Source organism: Colletotrichum navitas, assembly GCF_030913465.1.
Source record: "Colletotrichum navitas strain CBS 125086 chromosome Unknown LY79scaffold_15, whole genome shotgun sequence".
Taxonomy (NCBI): domain Eukaryota; kingdom Fungi; phylum Ascomycota; class Sordariomycetes; order Glomerellales; family Glomerellaceae; genus Colletotrichum; species Colletotrichum navitas.
The window spans coordinates 25,294-38,946 of NW_026850561.1; the positions used below are offsets into that span (position 1 = coordinate 25,294).

At 51.7% G+C, this 13,653-nt stretch overlaps 5 protein-coding genes across 5 annotated transcripts; 2 read left to right on the plus strand and 3 right to left on the minus strand.

Annotated features, from left to right (window-relative positions):
• Positions 1–23: 23 nt before the first annotated feature.
• LY79DRAFT_577841 (prenyltransferase and squalene oxidase) lies at positions 24–1,478 on the minus strand (the record flags this gene model as incomplete). Its single annotated transcript, XM_060559913.1, has 3 exons — positions 24–293; positions 350–669; positions 764–1,478. The coding sequence occupies 3 exons, from the start codon at positions 1,476–1,478 to the stop codon at positions 24–26; spliced, it is 1,305 nt and encodes a 434-aa protein (XP_060416458.1).
• A 294-nt stretch (positions 1,479–1,772) lies between these two features.
• LY79DRAFT_98388 (increased loss of mitochondrial DNA protein 1) lies at positions 1,773–2,723 on the plus strand. Its single transcript, XM_060565273.1, has 3 exons — positions 1,773–2,042; positions 2,112–2,250; positions 2,324–2,723. The coding sequence occupies exons 1-3, from the start codon at positions 1,905–1,907 to the stop codon at positions 2,617–2,619; spliced, it is 573 nt and encodes a 190-aa protein (XP_060416459.1). The 5' UTR covers positions 1,773–1,904; the 3' UTR covers positions 2,620–2,723.
• A 213-nt stretch (positions 2,724–2,936) lies between these two features.
• Positions 2,937–6,313, minus strand: LY79DRAFT_588473 (N-acetyltransferase B complex non catalytic subunit; the record flags this gene model as incomplete). The annotated part of the gene is made up of 8 exons (XM_060560921.1): positions 2,937–3,725; positions 3,781–3,899; positions 3,958–5,084; positions 5,134–5,483; positions 5,536–5,625; positions 5,679–5,759; positions 5,815–6,099; positions 6,179–6,313. 8 exons carry the CDS (start codon positions 6,311–6,313, stop codon positions 2,937–2,939), a joined length of 2,976 nt encoding a protein of 991 aa, XP_060416460.1.
• A 299-nt stretch (positions 6,314–6,612) lies between these two features.
• On the minus strand, positions 6,613–7,560 carry LY79DRAFT_546421 (cytochrome c oxidase-assembly factor cox-23). Its single transcript, XM_060557232.1, has 4 exons — positions 7,291–7,560; positions 7,123–7,230; positions 7,008–7,035; positions 6,613–6,939 (listed from the first exon to the last, which is right to left on the minus strand). The coding sequence occupies exons 1-4, from the start codon at positions 7,377–7,379 to the stop codon at positions 6,892–6,894; spliced, it is 273 nt and encodes a 90-aa protein (XP_060416461.1). The 5' UTR covers positions 7,380–7,560; the 3' UTR covers positions 6,613–6,891.
• Positions 7,561–10,694: 3,134 nt separating this feature from the next.
• Positions 10,695–11,950, plus strand: LY79DRAFT_546429 (family 61 glycosyl hydrolase). The gene has a single exon (XM_060557233.1). The coding sequence runs from the start codon at positions 10,869–10,871 to the stop codon at positions 11,715–11,717; it is 849 nt and encodes a 282-aa protein (XP_060416462.1). The 5' UTR covers positions 10,695–10,868; the 3' UTR covers positions 11,718–11,950.
• Positions 11,951–13,653: the final 1,703 nt, after the last annotated feature.

Genomic DNA, 13,653 nt, shown 5'->3' on the forward strand with positions numbered 1-13,653 from the left:
TGCCCTACAGATGCCGAGCTTGATTACCGCCGTCCTGCCTTGGCCGCATATCTAAGCCCCTCCCGCGCGGCCACAATTTTATCGACAGTCTCCTGGGTCGCACACACGGATGCGTCAAATGGCTTGAGGGCTGGATCGCCCATAATGGCAAGTGCAGCCAAGCCCAAGAAGCCGTGGTAGATATCCGGCGGGCCACCGGGATATTTGGAGAAACCGCCGATGAGATGTTGTGTCTTGCTCATGATGAAACGGCGAGACGGTCCCGCATCGATGAGACCGGCACAGTCCAGCATCTATAAGGCATTTCAGGTCAACGCTGGTACTTTTGAGACGACCATCCAAGCCGTACCTGTAATGTTCCGCCAACCCACCAACAGTAGCACGTATCCGCCACCTTGTTACATCTCCCGTTGAAACCTACAAAACGCAGGTTGGGGTCCAGCGAGAGCTCGGCCAGTGACTCGGGTAGGGCGAAGTTGGCAGTGTCAGGGTCGTCCGAGTCGTCATCCTTTTCGAGATACTCGAACTGACGATAGACGAGGAATCTGATCAGAAGCGACAGGTCGGGGACGCCCTGCTTGAGTGTTTCGCTGACGTGGTGCTTCGAGCCCTGCTGCGGCGGTCGATCGAGCAGAACCAGGGCGCTTACCGCGCACCACGCGTAGCCGGCTAGTAGTCACTTGAATCAGGTTTCATTTATTAAGAATAAGAAAAAGAAAAAGAAAAAGAGAAAAAAAGACACATTCGAAATGTACCAACGTACCATGAGATTCATTCTGATGGGAGCTTTGCGCGAGTCCACCATCGTAGGTTTGGCCCTGGCGAATGTGTTTGACCAGCGCCTCGACGTCGATGTCCTCGACCCAATCCGCGTCCCCTTCTTTCGCGTCGCCTCTCAGTGCCCACCGTATGGTGGCAGCCAAAAAGCATAATCTCATATCATCCCCACCCTCTATACTTCCATCATCCAGGACGAGCTCTCCAAAGCTCCCGTCAGGTCGCTGCAATCGCTTCAACCACCGCAACGTTGCAGCTCTATCCACGCCTGCAAAGGCATTCTCCGCCGCTTCCAGCCCGTCTGCAACGATGGCCAAGATCAATAGAGCAAAGTATGTCGATGCCAAGTTTGCCGAGCTCGAGTTCCTTGTCCGAGGCTTGCACTTTCCAAAGTCCCAGTCCTCATATAGCTCGGCCGGCAGGGCGTGGTTCGGGGAGCCGCAGAACCCGCCGCCAGGGTGACAGAGCCCCAGGACGAAATTGCGCGCGGTCGCTCGATCGGTGGGTGTGAGGAGATTCGGTTCCTCCTTCGACGGCTCGGACGGGGAGAGGATGTCGAGGGAGGCGAGGATGAAGAAGCTCAGGGCGATGCGCGTGCTGTCGGAGGAAGTGTACTGGTGCGGGAGGAAGGTCTTGTGACATCGCTGCCAGTATTTGATGTGACGCGTCTTCTCGAGCGGGATTGCGGTATCGGCCGTCATCTTTGCCGTTGCTCACTCGATACTTGTACACCCGGAGACAGTGATGAGGTCGCCGGGGTCCAGGTGTTGTGTTGGTTGAAGCCGTTGGAAAGGCTTCATTCATTCCAGGAAGAGATACGATTAGACAAAGGAACCCCACCCCCCACCCAAGCTGTCTGTTCTTGGCAAAGGGGAGCTGTCATTTGCGCTAGCAGGGAACAGAACCGCTCAAAGACAGCCGGAGCCTCGCATAGCGGCATGGGACGGGACGAATGAGAAGCTCCGCTTCGATAAGCTTTCAGTCGGCAGAATTAGCTCACACCATCCGATAAGACATCAACCGGTTTTACTGTCTGTCCATCCCATTGTTTTTCTGCAAACGACTGCGACCACTTCCCCCAAACTCCTCTGCTTGACCATCACGAAACTGGCTTGGAAATCGCAAATATGGCCATCATCTCGGCGAAAACCATCATAACCTCTCTCTCCCTGTTCCACATCACCCTCGCCTACTTCTTCATCACGAACCCGGCTACTATCGCCGATCAGGGTCTGGTGTACATCCTGGGCGAGTCCATGGGCATGGTAAGCCCCTGAGCTCTCACCGGCACTGTAACGTGCGTTCTCAGAGGCCTGACATGTCTCCTTTCCTAGCCCTATGCGCGGAGTTTCGAGAACAAGTCACCCGCCCTCGCCTTCTTGGCCGCCGTTCTCGGTATGCTGGGCGTCAGCGACCTAGTCACCCTCAGCATGCCTGAGGAGGTTTGGCTCATCTACCATTGGGGAACCCAGGGTAAGCTTGCTGTCTTTTGCCCTTGCCCTATAACCTATTGCCCCTGCTAAAAAGGGAAAAAAACTTCAATCAGCCCCCTTTCGCCTCTTCCTGTCCATGATCTTTGTCATCTACACGTTTCTCTTCGGCCCCTCGTCGCCCCTGTATGGCGGCTCGACCCGCGACGGCAACCGCCTTGCCCACCCATTGGCACAGGTGAACAACCCGCGCTACACCCCTTCAACCTGGGGCGGCGATGCCCTCAAGAATCGCGTGTTCTTGACATTTGCGTTCCTCGAGATGCTCTGCTGGTTCTGGGCGTGGATGACACTGCGCGAGGAGCAAGAGCAGTTCCAGAAGAAGCAGAGAAAGCGGAGGGACAGCCAGTAAAAGCGATGATACCGTGTGAAGGGTTTTTAGTATTGATTGTCCTTGAACAGTATATTATATTGCTGAAGGTCCGCCGCGTCCCTTGACAGGACGGCCTGCTGAAGGAAGGGGATATCAATGTGGCTTGGCATGCATCATTTGGAATTGTCAAAAGGACGGTGTCATGAGTGGGATATACCCGGATCATCTGTGATTTAGTCAAGAGTTATGGGGTTGCTTGCACGAGACTCTGTTTTGGGCTCCTTGTCACTGCTGACAGACTATCGCGCTTGGCTACAACATGCGAGAATGCTGCATTTACGAATGACATGCGGCATCTACTCCCACCGCACCAATTCCCAACCCTTCAAGTTCGTCCGCCAGCTGTCTACCACTCTTTGCGACCAAACACCAAGATGTACCCCGGCCACATCGCGAATTTGCTCTGCCGACTTGTCGTCCGGGTCCGTCTCGAACGTCCAGGAGCTTAGTCTATTTGCGCTCAAGCTATCGCTTTCCTTCTTCAGGAGGATAACCCTCGCCTTTCCCTCGGTCATGGCGGTACCCGCGGCAGCGTCCAAGGCCTTGACTTGTGCCATGATTTCCTTGGGCACATTGCTCTGTCCGGAACGGTCCCTCTCTTTCTCTCGCTCGTTGAACGCAACGATATGTGATACAGCCAGTTTCACGGCCGCTGCAGCGTCGCGAAGAAGAAACAGACCATGCAGCGAGCTCAGCATCAAAAGTGCCTTGATTCTGTCCGCATCAGCCGGCGTCGACAGGGACTGGGCCCGAAGACCTTCGAGGCCAGTTTTGATGCCCGAGACGATGCTTGACAGGAGTTCTGGGGGCGGCGGATTCTGGCTGGCGGCGACGGCGAGGGGTACCAAGGAGCTAAGGAGGGAGATGATCTCGTAATACGTCTCTTCTTGTTGTGTAAGAACGTTTCCTCGGGTGTGCAGGAATATGTCCAACGAGTTGCCGAGCCGCTGTAGGGATTCTAAGACAAAGACCTGCTCCGCTGCTGTCGTTTGAGCAATGTTGGTTGCTTTGTACGAAGATGCGGGCTTGAAGGAGAGGATGTCGATGAATCTCTCTGCGGCAAGGGCCAAGTGAGAACGACAGTTCTGGTTTCTTTGATTAGTGCTGTGACATTCCTGTATGAGGGAGGATCATACATACTGATGGATCCGGTCCAAGCCGCAAGACGTCATAAATGGGTCGACTCGTCGCCGCCTCCAAGTTGGGAACAGAACCATAATCGATGACCTCATTTAGAACAGAGTCGTCGATAATTTCCTCTTGCAACCACTGTTAGTTAGTGTATCTATTACCTCTAAAAGCCTTGCGATAACTCACCAATCGCGGGCTCGTCGAATATTGAGTCGTTGCGGATGCCAAGAGCTCGTGCAGCTCTAGACTCCTCGACGTATCCCATGACCAATGTGCAGCTCGATCTCAGGTGCCCAATGTAACTCGGAATGTCGAGAATAGCAGTGTAACTCTCAGCCTCGAAAGCATCGGCCAGCCTTCTAGGCATTCTCAGCTTGAGCGACGTGTTGTAGTGCGCCTTCAGGCCTTGCATCAGGCCCTTCCCAGGCTTGTTCGGGGGGAGGACCAGGGTAGGAGCGATGCTTGACAGACGATCAAAGAAATAGGGGCCTAGGGAATCAATGATGGTGCGCTTTACGTCTGCTGTGTCCCACACCTCACGAGCTCGAGATGCGCATCCGAGCACGAGATAGATGCGCACCAGGAGTAGAGTCAGTCTCGTATGTTTCGGGGTTTTAGTAAGCTGGTTCTCGATGAGAAGGGCAGCCTGAAGCACCCGATCATATCGGCCGCCCTTCATCGTAGAGGTGGGGTTGAGAGCGCAGCGTTGGTGGAGGCCGCTTAGCCTTATGCAGCATGTTGCTGCAAGAATGGCCAGTTCCGGTATACAATCGAGGGACTGACTGATTTCAGAAGAGTTGATGAGGGTGGAGTACAAAGTCAACGTGGACTCCAACAAATTCTGCAAACAACTCGCGCAGACAGGTGCCTTGTTGACAGTTGCACACACGATGCATCTCCAGTTGTTTGGCTTTTTCGGGTCCTCGTCCGAGACACGAACAAGCATTTTCGAAGTAGAGAGGCCAAGGTATTGTAGTTTCAAAGCCAAAGCCTTTACAGATGCCGACCTAGCAGCCTCCTTAGACTCTTCTGCCAGACGAATGACGTATTCATAAGCAAATTCCTTTACTTCGTGGGGGGGAAGGCGCTCAACGAAGGCCCTGACATCGTCGAAACAAGCGGGTGATTCGCACTCGATATCGATATACCGGCAGAGCTCCTCGAACGCATTTGACCTCGCCTCGGAGCCAACAGGTTGCGAGAACTGAAAAGTTGCCTCAACCTTGGCCAGACGGATGTTACGCTTATAGATTGAGCGGACGTTTTCTTGTGTCAAGAACCGGTTGACGAGTTCAAAAACTTCGGTCGAAGCACTACAAATCATCAGACATGACCAACTCGACCAAAATATGCTTCACTTACTTGTGAGCCTCCCCTGTTCGGCCAGCAGCATTAAGGAACTTCTTCCAAACAGCCCAATCGCATGCGAGAAGGCTCAGTTGGCCCTTGTCATCCGTAGCCGAAAGGCATTCTCTGCAGAGGTCATACATCGCTTTCCAGTTTTCTTTTCGCTCAAGCACGTCAATAGTTTGGAGGAAGAGATCCTTGCGGCCAGCCTTGAACTGATAGACGGGGTTTAGAGTTGGGCCCTGGAGAGCAGCATCCCACTCCGCATCGGAACCGTGAGCTTCTAGTAGGCGATAAAAGAGAAGAATTTCTTCCTCTGTCTTGATCGCTCGATCGGCCACTTCGCCATGCGCTCCGGTGCTTGCCTGAGACCTAATCAGCCACCCCAGCCATTCCGCTTCGTAACGCGTATCTTACCTGCTCAGTCAACTGGGCAGCGCGCTGCATTTGCTTCAAAGATAGCATGCCGTAGAGCTGCTTCTTGCCAGCGGGGCACTGATCACTGGTCTGCAACTGAATCAGCCATGTTCTGTAGTAACTTGGCAGCTGAAGAGGCTCACCGCAAGCAGATGGGTGATGGCAATGTTCCAGAACATGAAGCTTCTTTCTTGGGGAAAGGACCTGTCAAGAACAGCCGCAATCTATGTGAGCTTCCGTTAGGCTACCACGGCCATTTGTCATGGGAGCGATACTGACCTGTTGCGCGCTAACCAAGTCCCAGTGCAATAGACAAGATTCGAGACATCTTGTTCCGCCGTTCTTATCCTTCGGGTTCGCCTTCACATATCGCAACTTCAGGGGTCCAAAGGTCGCTGCGAAGTCTTCATCTTGCACGAAACCCTCAGAGGCCCACTCCAGCAGTTCAAGAGAATCAGCATCTCTTACAGCGGACGGGTCCTTGACCAGCTTCTGGATTGCAATGAGAGGTGACGCCTTCTCCAAAGGTGATTCTAGATGGCTCTCGGCGCATACTCTCACTGCCTAAGTGGTGTGATCAGTTCGGCTCGAGTCTGGATTGGGGGTGGGGGGAGGGGGGAGGGGGATAGATGAGACAACAAACTTCGAAGTAAGGATCATTGAAGGTCCGAAATCGTTTATCAGCAAGACGGATGACGTTGGCCCATTGTCCATCGTTAAAGGCCGACTGCAGCTGCAGGTCGGTGCCGCTCCTCAGCTGAGGCCGGTTCCAGGACATGGTGATGCTTCTGATCGGATGGCGGGGCAGAATCGGCTTTGGAGGGGCACCACGCTGTAAGGTGCAACAGCACCAAGAACTGTGTGAGACGTCTAGGGATGATACCAGACTGATTGGCTGACCGGGTAAACCTCTTCTCCGATATCCGCATCTATCTCCACCTTTCTATCTTGAGGTCGAATAGCTGTCCCTCCCCGTTCTACGAGAAGCCAGACGCCAGAACGACAGTCGTCGCAGAGCAAAAGAAGAAAATGCTGATAGTGATTTGAGTCGTGAATCGTGCCACCAAAAAAAAAAAAAAAAAAAAAAAAAAATTTGTTCCCCAATGCTAAAAGTATCCGCCCACATGGCCCGGTGGTCACTTAGCAGCCTCTCAACGGGCTTCCAGGCATGACCGAATTTACTCGAATAACATAACACCTCCTTCCCGCACATGCAGCATTATACATAGTGTACACTTTTCCCGGTTTCGCACTCGATATTCCCTGCGATCGCTTCAATGATTGAACGGATCCGTCCGTTCGATCCGTCTCGTAATCGTCGCAATGGTCGCCCGAACAAGGTCAGAAGTTGACCCATCACCACCACCCGCCGTTCTTCTTTCTCTCTTCTTTTCTCCTGTCGAACTATTGAAGGAGGAAAATATTAGTGTGCTGGGATCGATAGACGATTGGGAGGGTTCATGGATACGAACCCAGGCTTTCTTGCAATCTCTGTACGCTCTAGGAAAACATCAGCACCGCAGGACTGTCACTTGGTTCCCATCCTGGGGTTTAGTGCACCGACAGAACACAAAAGGGTCTCCTTACTGAAAGTAGTCACCGCACATTGTCTTGTCGCCACCGTTTCGGTGCAGGCACTTGATGCTCTTCTGGGCGAGTTCCTGACAAGGATCGAAGTACTCGCTCTTGGCTTTGCTATCGCCCGGTTTCAATTGGCTTTATCCAGTGTACGTGCTGCGTCGAGGCCTTGCCTACCTTTCGAACTTGGCCTTGCTCTCGGCGTAAGAGTCGTCGACCTTTGTCGGTGCACCTGTCGTAGGGTCTTGCGAGCTGCCAGTAGACATTATAGGGATACGAAGGGTGATTGGCGATAGCGGCGTATCGGTGAGGACTTGGGTCGAGGTCTGTCAAATTGATCGAAGAGTATTGGCGGCGGATGCGCTTTGTTGTGATGCAATGACATTGACGATGGCGACGGGCATCCACCTGTGCTCTGCGATAAGATAAGAATTTGGTTTGTTGCCTTGACACTCTGGAGAGATTTTTCAGGCACCTGATTCCAGAAATCCGATCCCCTACAGATGTCTAGGTACCACCTAGGGAAGGGGCTCTGGACCGTGCCCCATCGTAATGTGTTTATGGTGACCTTGAGGGTCAGGTATTGCCCGCCCAATATAGTAGGTATCAGAGATTCTCTTTATTCTTGTCTTTCAATGTCTACTTCATTTAGACCAGACTGACATAAATCTATATTCTCCAGCATTTTCGTTGTTGTTGTTGTTGGGTTTTTTTTTTTTTAAAGACGGAGAAGAAAGTAGATCTAGAGACAAAAGGGGCAGGAAACCAGATGTACTATGGTATCCGGCCGAAGTTTATCACCCCGGTCAGGTAACTAATAGGGGTGATTAACTTAGCCCTGCCACCCTGTATTATTCTAGATACACTATGTGTAGTGATTAATATGCAGTATATATTCATCCCGTCATAATTGTTAGCCACTGTCCAGGACCCCCCTCACCCCCCCCCCCCCCCCCCCCCCCCCGGCACCGGTTTTCCCCATACTCGCCAGGACGAAAAAAATACGAATGTTGTGCAGCTCGGGCCATACCTGGAACCAGCAAGGGCACAGGTGACCGACCATAAGATCCGCTTCTATGATTTACACCCGTCGGCTAGACGGCCAGTAGTTACCGCCCAAGAGGCAGACAAGGCATGCTTAGGTGCCCTACGTAAGTACCCCATATACTTTGAGTTCGTCCTCTTTATTTCGACTTCGCTCGCCCTGCTCGTTCCGATTTTCACTCTCCACCTCTCTATGGTGCTCCATCAAGGCTACGGCTCTATTTCACTGCCACATACAGGCGGCTTCATGTTGACCTCTTTTCTTAGCCGAACTTCGTACGGGAATCTCGTTAGGTTGGGAGTTCACCGGCCAGGCCTACCTATCCTCCCACCGAAAAAAACCTAAGAGGTGCAGCGACCTGCTAAACATGTTAAGCACTACATGTCGCTGCCATTATCTGTCATATGGAGGATAACTGTACATATATGATAAGCAGACCTTTCCTCTAAAATCTGATGACTGCGAATTTCGTCCTCGCGCCGGCCCAACAACTGTAAAGCGCTTGCGAACCCCCCTCGAGTCTCACACTGTCCGTCACCCCACCAGACAGACCCCTCGACAATCTTGTCGACATGTCAACCTCAGTGGCAGGATGGCTACAGAGTACGGACTAGAGACAAATAACAATGTGAGACTCGGTCTGTTGTGATGCAGCCAGGCGCCTGGGAACCAACTGAACAAGCATACTTCATGCAACCGCCGTCACATTTCAACTCTCCTCGACTTCAAAGGCGAACACTCAGTGGTGGATGAGAAGACAATTGCCCACAGGGATGTATCATCTATTGACGCGGGTCAGCTAATATCAATCTGCATCACCGGGATCCTGCCGTGTAGGCACTGTCATCAACGCCTGTGCAATGACGAGTAGAAGGAAGTAGAAAGACCAACGTCAGTCGCCCCACTGAATTGGGAACCGTTGATAGTCTTGGCACGTTTTTGGTAAAGATCGCAATCTAGGTGCAACTACACTAATGGATTGAACATCATGTAGGTGCAACTACACTAATGGATTGAACATCATGCAACAAATAATTGCTTGCCAACATCAGCATTGTCAGCGCCTCCACTATGCACCCAACTGTCTACAAAAATAGTACGAAGTATAGAATGCCTTGCTGAGCGATAGAGAGAGAGAGAGAGGCCATCCATTAATGCCAGCTCGGATCAACACCCCGCCCAAGATCATAGGATCGACCGCATGTGGTTGCTGCGAATTTGCGGGTCTATCTCCGACATGTACTATACATATGTTTGCCACGCACTCATCTCGGTTCGCCTTCCTGATCGTCTCTCAATTTGTTCATACGTCCTTTTTCGACGGGGACTATACACAAAAGGACCCCTTGTACAGTACAGGTACTTCGCGAAGTTCCTAGTGTAATGTGGTGGCCATCGCACAGGGTGAATGTACGTATGTTGGTATGCTCCAGGCCGCTGGGGCGGGGCGCATTGCAAATGCTCTTCTCTCATTTGATGCCATCTTCTCCAAGCATCTTCTCAATCATGAGCGAGCTGGTCTGACTATCAACTGACTGGGGTCCTCTTTCGGAGGCCTGGCTGCCTGGTGTTGCGTCTTGCATCAATGACCTGAAACTGGGCGGTTAATACTTTCCCTCCTCTTTTGATTTTTTCTTTTCCTTCTCTCATTCTTTCTGCCATCTTTCTCTCCCGCCCTTACTCTCTTAGCTCCCCAATCACAAAGTTGACAGGCCCAATGGTAGGAACCAAAGTCGCCAAAGAATGACTTCGCGATTTGTTCCATCGGAATTCTCGAGAGTAGCCTGAAATTGGCCCCCAAAGGGTGTCTCCTTATCAGAGCCAAAAGGGGCGGGTTGTCACCACGTTTCAACCTCGGTAGCCAAGGTTGTTTTGGTTAGCCGCACCGCTGCAGGGGGATTTGTCTAGATCCACTGTCACCCTGTTTAAGTGTCTCACATCCCCATATTCACTTTAATTGCAACGACTTCATTAATTACACCCATCCTCGGTTGCCGCCGAACGACTTGGCCGCAGAGGGCCTGAAATGCTACCTCGCCAATCCATCAGCCTCGTTTCTCCTTGCGACGTTCCCGCAGTTCTTGGCAGGAGGGAAGATCGAAACGAGCGCCACCATCCGATATCCTACCAGCGCCACCCCTGTTCTCCACGAGTCCGCTGATCGACAAGTTGTACCTGTACACTACTACAGATTGCTGTGCAACTAATACGGATCGATTTGCTGGAGGTGCTGCTCCAGGGATACAGGGGCTCTGACAGGCTGGATTGCTGGGCAACTGATGGAATCGCCAGCTCTAGCCGCGCGATGGAGAGGCAAGATGCAGTCCTAGATTGGCTGCCCACCTTGACCTAGGGAGTCCGGTGGGAATGGGCCACGTCCGGAGATGGGCATAGATGATTCGAGATGAAAACGAAGCAGCTTTCAGACGAATATGGTCTAGGAGGTATTGTGGATAGACAAGACAGCCTATCTACACATATGTTATAAAGTCTCTTTATCCCACAAGTCAAGTCATTCCTTTCTCTTCCTTCTCCATCATCACATCGGTGTCATTCTTTCCCTGTACTCCAAGTCTCTCCCTTGTTGGCTGTGCCATACACTCTTTTGACGAACTAGACGTTCGATCACGCTCCCTTAAGCACAACCTCGATTCACTTCTAAACCACCAATCTTCTTCTTCTCGCCAAAAACCCCATCACAGCTTCCAAGATGCGCTTCTCTTTCACTGCCGCCACTCTGGCTGCCCTCGTTGGCTACTCCTCCGCCCATACCATGGTTGTCGACATCCACGTCAACAGCAAGAATGTTGGCGATGGTCGCTCCCTGAACGGCCAGGGCTCTAAGCAGTACATCCGCAGCCCCCCCAATAACAACCCTGTCAAGGACCTCAAGAGCGCCAGCATCGTCTGCAACGTCAACGGTGGTAAGGCTGCGAAGGATTTTGCCCCTCTTGCCGCTGGTGACAAGGTCGCGTTTGAGTGGTTCCACAACACCCCCGGTGACGACATCCTCGACGCTTCCCACAAGGGTCCGGTCATCACCTACATCGCTCCCTTCACTGAGGACGCCGGCACTGGCCCCATCTGGACCAAGATCAGTGAAGAGGGCTTCTCCAACGGCAAGTGGGCTACTGACAAGCTCATTGCCAACAAGGGTGTGTCCGGAGACATCACGATTCCCGCGTCCCTCAAGGCCGGCAAATACCTCCTCCGACAAGAGATCATTGCCCTTCATGAGGCCGATACCACCTTCGACGTCAACCCGGCTCGCGGAGCTCAGTTCTACCCCTCCTGCGTCCAGGTCGAGATCTCCGGTACCGGTTCCGACGTTCCTCCCCAGAAGTTTGACTTCAACACCGGCTACACTTACGCCGACACCGGTATCAAGTTCAACGTCTACGGCGCCGACGGTTCTACTTACAAGATTCCCGGCCCCGAGGTCTGGACGGGAGGTGCCGGTTCTAGTTCCGGCTCTGCCCCCGCCCCCGCCCCCTCTGATCCCGACACCGGCTGCAAGAGCCGCCGCTCCCTCAAGGAACGCCGCTCTGCTCACTACTAAACGCAGTCTGAGACTACGCAGTCATTGCTTGGTCTTATGCCATTGATGATGGTCTCATGCGTCAAGATGGGAGTTGTTGTATATTTCACCTGACACCAGATGTGCAATCCCGACTTATTGCGTCCTGCCTGGTGCATGGTTTTAGAAACAAGAGCTTCTGGCTGAGCTCGGTTTCAGAATCTGCATTCTTGTATATAGTACCTTGAATAGCATTAAGCCTGCATATATCCTGATATAAACGTTTATCCATTGGTGACTCTCTGCCATGTCATAAGGGTTCAAGCGCAGCTGTCATAATTGGCCACTTCAATGCTTAGCCCGCTCCATGGTTATCGTGTCCAATGACTAGCTGCTAAAGTCTCTCTGATGAGGCAATATAGCCTTGCGATACAAATCAAGGAGCCATTGGCATACGTCGTTGAACAAACTTTGGATGGTGTTGGAAAGGCGATCGGGCCTCTGATGCTAGCAACCAATAGCTGCCACAAATTGAAACTTAAGGGCAATAATCTGGAAAGATATCGCCCCAAGATGCGCAATGCGGTTGTATTTCAGATACATCTTGTACAAAAACCAAGCCTGCTTGCTCTGCTCGTCAATCATTTGGTAAGTTGCTGCATTAAGTAGTGGCCAGTTGTGTTTCGCATGTCTAAGTGTAACACGCTAGTCAAAACGTCACATAGGTCATCATAAAGATGTTCGCGTGTGAGCCGACAGCCTAATGCAGGCTTTGAGTAGTGTAGTTGCATCGCTTTTACCGAAGTATTTTCTGGGTGGCAACCTGATACGAAAACCAGCTGCTTTCACGGCTGGGGTTTTTATCTAGTGGTCCCCGAGCAATACACATCTACGTTACTGATAAATAATATATTCTACTTGGAAATAGCTTTGAAATACAGTATAATCAATCATGGAGTACGTGTTAGCTATGAAAACCAACCCTCCTTCCAAGTCAATGTATATATTAGCGTGTGATATATTTAGCGTCAACTGCACACACCTATCCTTTCAGTCTCCCGTTACTACTAGCAAGGCTACAAAAAAGAGCTGGTCATTACTTCTGGATTGATGGGTAGTCGCTGGCGAATAACAAGTGAGTGTAATATATCTATGTCTACCACCAAGCAGCCGCCATGCCTTTATCAGCTTCCTTCCAAATTCCTATGTTGCCAGAGGGAACTTGTTTTTTTTTCCTAGCTCCCCAGTAGTGTTCTCACGTTTACTGATACTTTGTTGACATCATTCATGGAGGGTGTTTATAGCGATTAATAAAACGCCTCGTGGGCGCTTGCCCAACTAACTTTCAGCAGCGACGCCACCGTCTTGGAATCTGATCACACACCAAACCCGGAAGTGAATGCTTCTGGTTTCATTAAAGGTCCATAGCATAAAGCCTCAAAGGGGAAACCTCACGTGCTGTACGGATATCGGAAGCATCATCCACGTGTAGTCCGTGCCTCGCACCAGTGTGCCGACTAAGTGAGCGCCTCATGTTTGGAGATGGCGGTAGCCATTGGGGCTAGAAGGAAGATCTGCAGATTCTAGACAGATATCTCAGCCATGGGGTTCCACTAATGAAGATTGTTGTCAAGAGTGCCGAAGGGTTCCTCAAGGAATGCACGCAATCATGTGGGCGGCACTGCGTTGACATGCGTTGTCGAGGGTTCAAGATCCGCCCTTTTCTGGGGCTAGCCTGGCATTCCTAACCCGCAGATACTTGACCTACAGATAAGCTCAAGGTCTTACTAAAAATTCAACTCAGCTTCTCGGTTGGAGGGTCAATACTCACTTAGCTCATACTAGCGTGTCAGAGACGGGGTCTCTCCCGAACATCCCGATTACGCGGTGCAGGAGTCAAGCACGACTGGAGTCTGACGCTCAATAACGGCCCTAATAAGGATCGAAATTTACCGACCTCGAAACGTGCTTCCACGGG